This window comes from Aulostomus chinensis, chromosome 3, assembly GCF_037954235.1.
Source record: "Aulostomus chinensis isolate RoL2024-O1b breed Wild chromosome 3, RoL_Achi_v1.0, whole genome shotgun sequence".
Classification (NCBI taxonomy): domain Eukaryota; kingdom Metazoa; phylum Chordata; class Actinopteri; order Syngnathiformes; family Aulostomidae; genus Aulostomus; species Aulostomus chinensis.
The window spans coordinates 3,709,049-3,721,818 of record NC_141322.1 but is presented as its reverse complement, the minus strand read 5'-3'; the positions used below and the strand labels follow the sequence as shown (position 1 = coordinate 3,721,818).

The 12,770-nt window shown below is 46.6% G+C and overlaps 1 protein-coding gene across 1 annotated transcript; it reads right to left on the bottom strand.

Moving 5' to 3' along the window:
• Positions 1 to 338: 338 nt before the first annotated feature.
• LOC147267395 (uncharacterized) lies at positions 339 to 11,725 on the bottom strand. The gene is made up of 11 exons (XM_086198276.1): positions 11,709 to 11,725; positions 11,531 to 11,633; positions 11,317 to 11,420; positions 10,966 to 11,238; positions 10,753 to 10,846; positions 10,574 to 10,641; positions 10,245 to 10,460; positions 9,999 to 10,133; positions 9,849 to 9,917; positions 9,672 to 9,737; positions 339 to 9,560 (listed from the first exon to the last, which is right to left on the bottom strand). Exons 2-11 carry the CDS (start codon positions 11,631 to 11,633, stop codon positions 1,398 to 1,400), a joined length of 9,291 nt encoding a protein of 3,096 aa, XP_086054402.1. The 5' UTR covers positions 11,709 to 11,725; the 3' UTR covers positions 339 to 1,397.
• Positions 11,726 to 12,770: the final 1,045 nt, after the last annotated feature.

Genomic DNA, 12,770 nt, shown 5'->3' with positions numbered 1-12,770 from the left:
CCTAGTGAAGGTGTTGAATGACATCATCAATCCCAGGGTGATGGAGAAGTGCTCCTCCATCCATGTTGGTATCAAAGTGGTGAGAGTTGAAGTTGAGGAGGTAGAAGCTCCAGTTGGACCCAAAGTGTGACTGCAGATGTGACAGCTTCATATTGACCCTTGTGTTCATCATTGTCTGTGCTACCTGTTGGCTGTCACTTTACTGTGGTTCTTCCAGTTAAGTTGCTGAATATCATCAAGCATGAATGTGGCAAAATACAGCATTGAAAACAGGACATTTGACTGTGGATTAGAAAGTTCAACATTCATTGTCCATGTACACTGTTATTGTGACAATAAAAGACAGACATCAGCTGTGGTGAACATGGGAATTTATTAACTGATTAATTTGAACAAAAGGTCAATTAGAGACAGTCACTGCATGTGTAACAAAATGTAAATTATAAATCTTAAGTCAAACAGAAATGCTTTTAGAACATACAGTGAACATAATTAATGAAAGTAATTTACAACTTAAATGAAATTTCTCCCCGTTGGGGTTCAATGAACAAACTATTTACAAGTTTAGTGAAAGAAACCCAACATTCCCACATGAGCAAGCACTTGGCGACGGTGGTGAGGAAAAACTCCCTTTTACAGGAAGAAACCTCAGGCAGAACCAGGCTCAAAGTGGGCGGCCACCTGCCTGGACCGGTTGGGGTTGAGAGGGAGAGGGAGAGAGATGGGGCTGGGGTGGAGAGGGGAGATAGACTTGGGGGTGAGGGGCGGGGGCAGTGGGAGAAGAGGAGATACAGAGAGAGAGAGAGACAAAGAGGGAGGGGGCTGAGAGGAGAGACAACAGGCAAAAATACATACAGAATACATTTATAAAACATTTATAAGAGACCAACAGCAATAATGTGACAGACAGTGACTCACAACAACTATAAATGACCAACAACAACTATAAATATCAACAACAACTATAAATGACCAACAACAACTATAAATATCAACTACAACAACGTGCTGTGACCCATGATTGTCACGCAGCACCAGTGGAACCATGATTCGTGGAGCTAAACTCCCAACTCATAGTCACTACAAAACTGCAGTAAGTGCAGTGCGTGACAGTGGAATAAGTTAATAATAAATACATGAATAAATACCTTAAAAACCGTACATGTCAAGACATGCACAGAATAAATAGCCAAAGTTAAAAAGGTTAAAAAGTTAAAAAGATTAAAAAGGGCACAGAGAGGTGGAGTGGGACTTTCTATTCTAACAAATGCCAACAGTCATGCCAGGCTTCCTATCAACAACAGGTCCGAGTCAACTTGTCCTACCAGCACACACAGAGCCAACTGAGCTGACATGAGGCTAGTATTTGACCTGGGACAGCCATGTAGCTTTGACACTCAGTCATCCTGGTGGTCAGAATCGCCCTGGAAATCCTCCAAGTCATCCAAGCTAAACAAACTGGCGAGGTCATCTAACTCCCCCTGATCATCTGAAACAGAAAACCTACACAGGATCCCTTCGTGATCGCTGAAGTAGGCTGGCCAGACTGCACATTCCACGTCGTACTGTGACGTTTTAACGTAAACGTGGTCAATTAGCGTCCCCTTTTCTGTGGTCTCTTGTGTCACGTGTTGGGTGAACCCTTTTTCTTCCATAAATTTACAAATTGATGACCCTTTCAAAATATTCTCATTAAAGTCTCCCATGACTACAACAGTGTTACTTGTTGGAGTTAACCAGTCAAGCAACCTCCCCACATTGCCTTTGAACAGCAAATTTGGATACGCTGGTGGACGGTAAATGACGGCCAGGGAAATGCTCAATTTTTTGTGCAGGCACACCAAGCACTCCAGATTGAAATCGGGTACCTGCAGAATGTCGACGTCCGAATGGGCTAAACTATACAGGCCGACGCCACCGCGTTCTAACTGCTGGAATTTGGAGAATGTGGGGTCAGCGGCGCTGTAACACAGAGACCGAGGACGACTGTGGAAATCGTAGCCGGAAATTTGCACACAGTCCAATGAGGACTGTGCAGTGAGCCATGTTTCTGTGACAGCAATGCAGTTAAGCTGCAAATGCTGCGTGCAGGACACCAAGTCTAGCAGGTGGCGACTTAAACTTTGTACGTTCATCAAATACACCGCGAACTGTGTATTTGATGAAGGCTGCTCAATCAAAAATGGAGGCATGCTAGCCATGGCCTCCTTAATGGTGTCCTTGCAGTAAATGGCCTTTTCTTCAAAGTCCTTGATGATCAGTCCCGACAAGGCCCTAACACGACTGAGAGCTACATACGCCTGCCCAGGTGCAAATACCTTCTTTAAACACACAACAGCCTGGTCTACAGTCAACCCCTGTACTTTGTGGACTGTACAAGCCCACGCTAGCCTGAGGGGAAACTGCACCCGCACACAACCGCGCTTCCTGGTCTTCTCCCTGTCTGGTTCAATAGCAGTAGAATGCCTGTATTCTACTGCTGCGTGTGGACGCTCTGTCCTCCTCTGTCTGCCAATGTTTTCGTCATCGAACTTGACGTAAATTCTCAGAGGAAATGTGGGGTCGGGGCCAAATTCAATGTAGGTGACAGTGCCACACGCGCCATTGACCAGACCGTCCTGGACGTCGACGTTACGACAGAGCATGACTCTGGCGTTTTTGGCCAAACACAATTTAGATTCCAAACACGTGCCCTGCCCCTTGCTTATGATTCCAGGTTCCAATTTGCCGGTTTTGCGGTTCGGCGTAAAGTCTTTAGCGTCAATTTCAACATAATCTGGGCACGTGCGGAACAACTGGTTCAAATTAAATTCTTCCACTTGCACATTTGTGGTGAAAATATGCAAGGCCGAGCTATCTTCCCCTGTCTCTCGCGATTTCAAAATTTGGACGTCGCCGTCTAACATGGGGGTTTTCTTGGAACGCACCCGAAGCCTGTTCAACATCTCTGCAAAGGAGCTGTCCTTCTGTCTGACGACAGTGGTCAGCTCCACCACGCTAAAGTGGCACCACAGGTCCACACCAACCTGACCAGCGTACAGCGGCTTCCCTTTAACGGGAGGCAACTGGTAGAAGTCACCGACGGCTATGACGCTAACATTACCAAATGGGGAAAAGTCACCGGTCTGTTTTAGCTGCCTCAACCTGCCGTGAACGTATGCCAACAGATTGTGATCAACCATGCTAATCTCATCAATGATGACAATTTGGAGGTCTCTAAATGTGGCCCTTAGAGAGTTCAGTTTGTCTTCTCCCAAGGGTGTGTAAGGCAAGCTGGAGTGTGTGCCAATACTCAGCGAGTGATGAATTGTTGCTGCATTTAAAGTGTATGCAGCTATGCCCGTGGAGGCCATTAACAGAACCGAAATGCTATCTGGTTGATGACAAAGTGTTGCCAGCAGTCTCCCGGCCTCGTACTGAATGGCCCTAATTAAGTGACTTTTCCCCGTCCCTGCACCGCCTGTCAAAAACACATGCAGAGGCTCTGGGTTCTTACCCATGGCCTTCTGCAGACACCACTGTCTAACTTTGTTGAAGACAGCCATTTGCGTCTCGTTCAGAGACCTAACTAAGGCCAAGCCGTCACTTCTGGGCAAAATGCTCCTGTTCCTCTCCAAAAACACATCTGTTTTTGGTTTGGCAGCCGCCAAATCGGGAACATTTTGTAAGGCGTCGGCCAAATGCTCATCAGCATTTTCGCCTTGCCTTTGCTCTTTCATCTCCTCTAAACACTCGAGGCGTTCCGCTTCCAGCTCAGGACAGAGCTCCCCCCAAACATCCTCATCCACCTGACCTTGCTGAGCAATCTCCTCAGCGTGATCCAACTCAGGACAATCGACCTCAAACCTGGCCCTGTTCTCATCGACGACGCTTTGAACCGGCTTCAACGAACCGTCCCTGAACCTAACCTCTCCATCCTTATAGAACTGACTGAACAGATGAAACCCCTCAGGTTTCAGATCTGCGTCAATTCTGTAATGGAGATACATCTGAAGCAGACTCTGATAGTGTGCTTCCTCTTGCTTTTCTAAATCAAACCGCATGTAGCGCACAACAGCGAACTGAGACCGCGTTCTCCTCGAGATGAAGCCAAGTCCATTCTTCAGTTGAATCATGTTCTTGGACTTTTCATTCTTGCTGAGAAGACGATACTCAGACGCAAACGTAGCCATACACATGTCCTCGAACACCTGGTCATCTGGCCTGCTCCTATACCTATCTACGATATTTGGCATCCACATATCCTCTGACCTCATGTCACCACAAGCGGCTTTCTGCCTCAACACACTGAGGGGTAAACTCATCCTAACAACATTTGCCCCTGTTGGCACAAAAACAACCTTCCTGGAACACTCCCTCAGATGCATGTTCGTTAGCCTGTACACCGACTCCTGGGCACAAACGTCCCTGTTGTGCAAATACACACTTCCTAATTTTTTCAAAGCCTCTCTAGCAGAGAGATTTGATTGTTTGGATGCTTCTTTTTGTGCGTTGGCCAATAAAAGCCCAATTTCTCTCTCGGCTTTGGTTATATACGAAATGATATAAATGATTACTGCATAGGCATCGGTGACAAAGCTAATGTCCATGTTAGCATTCCAGCACTTCAACAATTTCTTATTATACTGGTTCACCCAGACGTCCTTTACCCCTCTTTTATAGACTACCCTAGTCTTTGTGTGCAGGCGCTTATAAGCCAGCTCAAAAATCTCCTGATTAATGCCCAGAGTCTGGAACAAGTGGTCCACGCTAGCGTAGGCCACTTCTCCTGCGTCCGCTTTTTTAACAGCCTTCTTCACGGCTTTCAAAATGGCGTGTGCCGTCTCCTTATTAATGGGATTCGTGTCTTGAAAACAATTACAGACCGGCACGCTTGTTGACTGAGGATTCTCTCTGGCCTTCGGATCACAGGTACAGGTTTTAATTTCCGTTTTACAAACAAAAGTTCGTGCCGAAACAACTTTTGGGAAATGGAAGCGACACGTTCCGTGTTTCAAACAGGATTTTGTGTGTCGCCTTGAGTGGGCTTGAACCGATGCCACGATAGCCGATAACGTGTCATCGTCAGGGTTTAAGTCGCAGGTGACATATTGGTCAATAAATGCCACCACCTCCTCATCTGTGTTCTTATCAATTTGGGGAGCCCCCTCAATCCAAAACAGACAGTGGACATGAGGGGAGCCGCGCTGCTGAAATTCTACCCTATAAAAGTAATCTGTGATTTTGCCAATCGGTTGTGAAGGAGACTTGAGAACCTCATTCAAAAAGCAATGCCACCTGTAATCAAACATCCTCGCGGCTGTCACGGGGTTCCTCCGCAACAGCTCGCACCTGTCTGCCCACTCCAAATCCTCTACCGTCTGCGTTCTGCCCTCCTGCTTCAGGATACTGGTCAGGAGATTCTGCCAGCGCAGATCAGCAGACGAAAACGAACAGAACCACGTCGGAATCCCCAACTGACGGACGCATGCTAACAGGTCCTTCTGAACCGACTGCCAAAAGGCAGGCGTTCCTCGAATGGGCTTCAGAAATCTGAAGCCCTCGTCGACCTGCAACATCTGCTTCAAAGTGTCCTCGTTCATCAGCATCGCTGCGCTAACCTTCTGGGACTTGTGACCTGCCCTACCCTTACGCCCTGCCACGGAAACTTTGGAGGACACTTGCTCAGTCTCAGACATGTACTGACTGAAAAAAATGTACTCAACGTTGCCGGAATAGCGGCCATCCGCATGCATAATCCGGTTGTTGAAGTACCGCGTCAGAGTCAACGCTTGCGAGCGCCCGTCGTGAAATGTTTTCCTACCCAGAGGAAACAAGACGGGGAAACACTTGGCCTCGTTCGTCTGGTCAGAAAGCAGCCTAACTGGACTATTCCCTTCCGCAGGCGCCACGTTGATTATGTCCTCGAAATACTGGTCTAATGCTTCCTGACCAATATCAACAGGCATAAGACAAGTGTCCTGAAACATGCAGTGCTGCTGTCTGTCATGCAACAGTTCATCTTGAATTATTTCTGTTGAATCATCTATCACGTCGTCTTGACCACCTGACGGAGCTGTCACCGCACCCTCTGAAACGACCTGCTTCTGCTCACAAGACTCTGCCCCATCTACGACAGCTCCGTCCTCACCGTCAGACTGAACCTCCTCAGTCTCGCCATCGTCCTGGCGACAAAAGTCATTGACCCAATCCTCATTGAAGTCAATGTCCTTGTAGAAAGGATTATTCCTTTTTAAAAAGTGCAGCGCCTGTCTTACTCGTGTACTATCGACAAACTGATATCGATAATGGCCTTTGTAGGTCAACTTGCGTTTAAGTTTGACCTGCATCATGGACCCTTCCACGCTAGTCCTAGGCAACACATTGGTTGTCTGCACGACATTGGCCGGAACGCATGTTACCGGCCCATGTACTCCGTTCTGCCCCCCTTTGGGCAATGCCAACAGTTTCATGAACGGAATATGCAGTGCAATCAAGTGTTGCTCCAAGCTATTTAAGCATCCCAGTTCCGGCGGAATGGGATCTGGTGTCAGGTTGTTGACCCAACACTCAGCTGGAATCTGCCCCTTTGAAATCTTACTGTGACACGTATGGCAGATCCAAAGTTCCCCTCTACAAGCTGCCAACCCACAAGGCACAACACAATCACTACCACACCTATGCAAATACGTGTCACTTATGCATCGGTTAGCAACCGCAACTCTAGCAGAATTTCCAGCGTACATTTCGTAACTACAACCCAGCACCTGAGTTCTGAACAACAACCGATGACAGACACAACAAATGAACTCAGGGCCGTCTCTAACCTTCTCCAAGAATCGTTCCATGACAAAGTTGAAGTCTTGACACTTTTCATATGCGCTTTTCCTACTTAATTGAGCGGTCGCTATCACTTTTTGCTTAAAATCACAATCGTCACGATACTTTTGGCGAATTTGTTTATTTGCACCTCTAACTTTTTGTTTATGCAAAATGTTTTGTCTGTACTTGATGATACTTGCGGCTCTAACTCTCTGTCTATGCAAAATGTTTTCTCTGTACTTGATGATACTTGCGGCTCTAACTCTCTGTCTATGCAAAATGTTTTCTCTGTACTTGATGATACTTGCGGCTCTAACTCTCTGTCTATGCAAAATGTTTTGTCTGTACTTGATGATACTTGCGGCTCTAACTCTCTGTCTATGCAAAATGTTTTGTCTGTACTTGATGATACTTGCGGCTCTAACTCTCTGTCTGTGTTTGACATTTTGTCTGTATTTAATGATACTGCTGGCTTTAAGTTGCTGTCTATGGTGGATATTATGTTTATATTTTGCTACACTAGTTGATTTAACGCGATGTCGGTGCTCAACGTCTAGTCTATATTTCAACATACTGGCAGCTTTGCTTTTTTCCTTAACTGCCTCTCTGTGCTGGATGTTTTGCTGGTAACTTTTCTTACTCCTTGCTTTACTAATTTCTTTGACACGTTGTTTATGTGCCAATTGCATGTGATATTTAATATGACTTGTTAATTTTTTCCTTTCCCGACAGATTGCATTTTCAGAATATGTTTGTCTATGTTTCAAGGCATTTTGTTTAGTGAGCAACATATTTAATTTTTCGTGTTTCCTTTTCTTTTGCATCAAATATTGTGATCTCCGAGAGGTAACATTAACTTTTCCCTGACTAACATTTTGCACAATGTTATCGGTGTCAAGACCCTTGTCAGAAACTACAAATGGGAAGTTACATTCTGTAGATTCAATGTCAACATCCTTCATTGTAGTCCTCAAGGTGTAAGTTGGCACATCCACAAGTTTACAACAACCATAACACGTCTGTTGTCTAGGCTTAAACACACAGACCACATTCTCAAAATGCCTGTCCAGGATGTTCTCTACATAAATGCACTGTGGGGAGAAATGGGCACCAGCACTGCTATACTGAATCCAACGTCCATGAATAAAAGTACAAACACTAACTTCCAACCAATCTGCTGTGACCTGTATCTCCACCTCAGTGGCCCAAGTGTTTACATATTTCATCCTGGACTGCTGGAGGTACTGTGACACAGAGGAATACTGTTCTCTCAAAAGAGAGACATATTTCTGAGCATTTCTCTCCAGCTCTTTACAAACACCTGATCTAATCTTGCGATGGTGCTTCTGAGAGCCACTCACTGCCTGCGAGATGGCTCTGAAGAAGCAGTTCCCATCAGCAACGATCCTCTCATTCTTACATGGAGGACCGATCAATCCAACTTCTGTGGAGAGTGGAGGATTGACCTTGTCAAAATCAACATTTAACTTTTGACATAAAGATTTACAAGTATCAACACCAAGAGGACAAAACATCAGCGCACCATTTCTGACAGCTTCAATCATTTCTATGTCTCTATCAAGTGTACTGTCATCAAGTCTTTGTAATTTATTTGACACGTAGGTGTCAGGAGAAATGTTGCGTTTTATGCCATGGCTACGATGTGGTTCTTCCTGTGACGCAGTACTGACAAAACGGGACGATGTCTGGTCAGCAATGTGAGACATTTCCAGATGTGCAGCTACACAATTAACATCCTCAGATATGTGCACAGAGCCATCATGTACCATTTGCTCAGTAAAAGTAGGCTGTGTTGTCGTTCTGGATTCAATCGTACAACTGTCTGCAGACACACCAGACGGAACTGGATTTACACTCGGAATCACAAGAACACCACACAGTTCAAAAAGTTTCTGGTTTGAACTGAGACTCTCAGCCAAACAGCAGATGTAGTGGTGGAGGTCATCAATGCAAGCAAAATGTAGAACCACACTCGTACCACGGCAATGTGACAAGCCACTATAATTACGTGAGTGACTGTCAACAACAGCAAACTGTCCATCCTGATGGATGATGGAAGTGGTGTTGCCACACAGTGTCATAAGACATGTGCTGTACTGACTGAAGATCCTGGCCAGTCCATCACGCAGACTGATAAAGACACCAAAGTCAACCAGCTCCCCTTCAGTCACACCAACTTCACCTAACAGTACATCCCCAAAATGGAAGCTGCATATCTGTCCATCAACTTCCAACTGATGTGGCAGATCAGGAACAGATAGCAGATTTGAGGGATGTCTAAATGAGCCACTGTCACGCAAGAAGGTGTATAACTCATCACCTTCAAACAAGATGCGATCCAGATCACACCGTATCCAGGAGAACACACTGCTAAGTGTGTGTTTGGCTAAGCTGACCAAAGCAATAGCCATACACTGTAGTCCTCCGTATCTGAACTGCTCATGTCCCTGATGAAATGAGCCCTTCACACGTTTAAGTAGCCTAATCCCTCTACTATTCGGAGCTACCAGTGCCACATCATTGCTGTTGGAATCTGCATTTGCCACTTTAACATCATGCAACGTAATGAAGTCAGACTTAGCTTTGGTGTGCGTGGTCTGCGTTGGTTCCTGGACAGTTGATTCCGTCAGCAAGGCAGGGCGAGCTGCGGCAACCTCCGTCCTGGGACCCTCAGGCACCACGGCAGCAGTCAGTGGCACCGCAGACTCCTCCAGGCACACCTTGGCTGCCACCTCCACCTGATAGAAGATGAAAAGAGAATGTTAAATGTGAATGAAGTAGGAGAGGAAATGTTGGTGATTTGAATGAGCCACAAGAAGTAAACTGTATGTAATTAAAGCAAGGCTAACCTGCTGCGCTGCTGGACGGGGCTTGGAGGCGGACACGTTCAGACGGGCAGGTGGTGTTGCCAGCACCTACATAAAGAGAAGGAGAGTAAGTACAAAAGAAGTGGATTTATAGGTTTAAGTAAAAATGCAGGTATAAGTTATATTGCAGTTATTGGAAGAAAAGATCCAAACACCAACCTGTCGCTTTCCTCCTTTGGGCTTTGAGGCAACACGTCGGCGCTGGCGCTTCCCGTGCCCAGGGGAAGGCTGAAGGAAAGAGAATTTTTTTCAGAACATCTGATATGCATGTAGGCTTGAAACAGTACATGTAATGAGTGGTATAGTTACCTGGCCAGCTGGTGGAACAGCAGTGCAGCCGGAGCCAGAAGAAGGTGAAACCTTCTCCATGGCATCCAGCATGTCACTGCTGAACCACACCGGGTTGGACGGGATGGGAGACTGTCGGGCCGGAGGTGTACCAGTCTTTCAAACACAAAGCAAAGAGGGGAAAGAGGACATATGTTAGATGTTGTTCATGTGACAGAAGCGTTTAAGAAATGTGCATTTGGATCATGTAGTGGTGAAATACATTACCATGCATGCCCGTCCAACGACGGTCCACTCCCGGGGGTCACGACGACGAGGCACAGGAACGTGTCCCGTCACGATCACCCTGGGAGACACCCTGACACGTGGCGATGTGCGGGGTGACACGGTGGGCTGTGGTGGAGGGGGGGCGAGCTGACGGACCGCGGCGTTCCACAGCAGATCCACCACAACCGGCATGCCATCGGAGTCGCTGAGGTGAACCTGAAAGACATAAAAACAAAGTAGACTTTAATGGCGTCGGGTAACATAGCATGGAACAAGAGGGAAGGTAGAGCATTTAACATATGTAAGGGATGACATTATGCTGTACTTACACCGTCGTGGCACCACAGCTCCAACCGATGGACTGGGAGGTGCTCCGCCATAGACACGTATGGGATACCTGGAAGATGTGGACGGCATAAATATCTATGGTAATGGTGTAATGTGCATTAAATAATAAAACGTCAAAATATGAATGTGACGTAACAAGGAGACGTGATGAGTGACATACCCATGCGCGCTGTGACACGGCGGTATTCCTGACGTAGCAGGTCCTGCAAGGCCGGATCGATGGTTAAGCGTGGAGGGAAATCCATCACTAACACCTTGAAGGGTGAAAGGAAACAAATGTCATTTATGACTGTAAACAATGACAGAACTAAAAAGTGTGACTGTGTAGGAGGGAAGACATAATAGCAACAGTATATAACAAACAGAAGCTCACCGTCGGCCAGAGGCTGCTGACAGTGGTCAGGAGAGCACGGAAGTCCAACGCTGCCTCACCAACAGTCCTGCTGGCTGTGAGGTTGTTGCTGGGGGCCCCCACGCACACCAAATCCGGGGTCCAGGGGAGGGTAGCGTGCATGACCTCGGTCCTGAGGTCAGAGGCGGCTCCACCTGGAATGGATAAGAAGCCAAAAGTGAGAGAACCCTGCGGCATACTCACGAACCCGTCGACGATGGCGCGCAGGTGGGAGTCTCCGAGGACAAACACCATCTGTCACAGAAGCACATGTTTAGAACACACAGCAAGCATGAGATGTATGCAATGATGTAGAATGAGAAATATTGGTACCTTCTGGCCAGGGGTCTGAGCAGGAGTGACTAACTTCACGGAGTGGTTGGTGTAGAGTGAAGTTTGCCATCTCCGCACACGATGGCGGCGTCCGGTACCGCGCCCTGTTAGGATGGAGATGATGTAAGAATGCGAGGCAATGGAAGACATGTATTTTTTGTAGCACATTTTAGAGTGGCAGGAGTGGGGTTGTTCAAGACCAGTTAATACATACGAGCGACAAACTCGGGGACAGGTGGCCCAGGGGTCCAAGGCTGCTTCTCCGCCATCCTCCGCTTGGCCGCCTGGGCAAGCCGGTGGGACTTGGAACGGGGCATCTACAGAAGAGAAGTGTGCATTAAGTAAGCATTCACAGACAAAGTGCACAGGTATAGAATGGTAGTTGTACTCACAAACAGGAGGGACGTGATCTTCAGAAGTGGGTGAATTAAAGAAGAAGTGCAACTTACCTTGGTTGTGGGAGATGAGCAACCAGTAAATGTAGAGTAAATGAGTGAGTGTGTGTGTGTGTGTGTGTGTGTGTGTACCAATGCAAAAGTGGTAAATTAGACAAAAGTTATGTGTTTTAGAAAAGTATGTAACTGTGTGTATGTGTGGATTATTCAAATGAGAGGTTTCCTGAAGAAGAGTTGTTGAAGATGAAGGACAAAGCAGCAGAGCAGCAAGGGACAAGTAAGGATCTGTAAAGTAAAGATGAAGGTGTTGTTAGAATATAATTATAGCAATAATGTAATAGTGAGTAATATATGTTGTCATACATACTGTAAAGTATTAAAAGTAGAAATAAGATGTAGATATAGAAAAGATGTGCAATACAAATATGTATACACACATTTGTAGGCACATATATACACATACATATATACACACAAGTACACATATACAAATATAAACATCCTGCTTGTATTCTATGACGCTTTGGAAAAAAGCGTCAGGTAAATGAAATTGTAGAACATACACATACACACATATACATACGGACATACATACATACACACACGTACATACAGACCGATAAAAATACAAACAACCAGATATACATATAGGAAAAAAAATATGTAAATGGCCAACAAGGATGTAGCTATGAGTCGCGGTGTTGCTAAATGGCCGAGGAGGAGCTAGCGGCGGAGTCGCGGTGTTGCTAAATGGCCAACGAGGAGCTAGCGGCCGAGTCGCGGTGTTGCTAAATGGCCGACGAGGAGCTAGCGGCCGAGTCGCGGTGTTGCTAAATGGCCGACGAGGAGCTAGCGGCCGAGTCGCGGTGTTGCTAAATGGCCGACGAGGAGCTAGCGGCCGAGTCGCGGTGTTGCTAAATGGCCGAGGAGGAGCTAGCGGCCGAGTCGCGGTGTTGCTAAATGGCCGACGAGGAGCTAGCGGCCGAGTCGCGGTGTTGCTAAATGGCCGAGGAGGAGCTAGCGGCCCAGTCGCGGTGATGCTAAATGGCCAACGAGGAG

Bases quoted from the DNA above. Each gene is read 5' to 3' on its own strand.
- LOC147267395 (XM_086198276.1), bottom strand. From the start codon at position 11,633: ATGCCCCGTTCCAAGTCCCACCGGCTTGCCCAGGCGGCCAAGCGGAGG. The intron at 11,421-11,530 runs GTATGTATTAAC...CCATCCTAACAG, and splicing joins TGTCCCCGAGTTTGTCGCTC to GGCGCGGTACCGGACGCCGC. The intron at 10,642-10,752 runs GTATGTCACTCA...CACATCTTCCAG, and splicing joins CCGTGTCACAGCGCGCATGG to GTATCCCATACGTGTCTATG.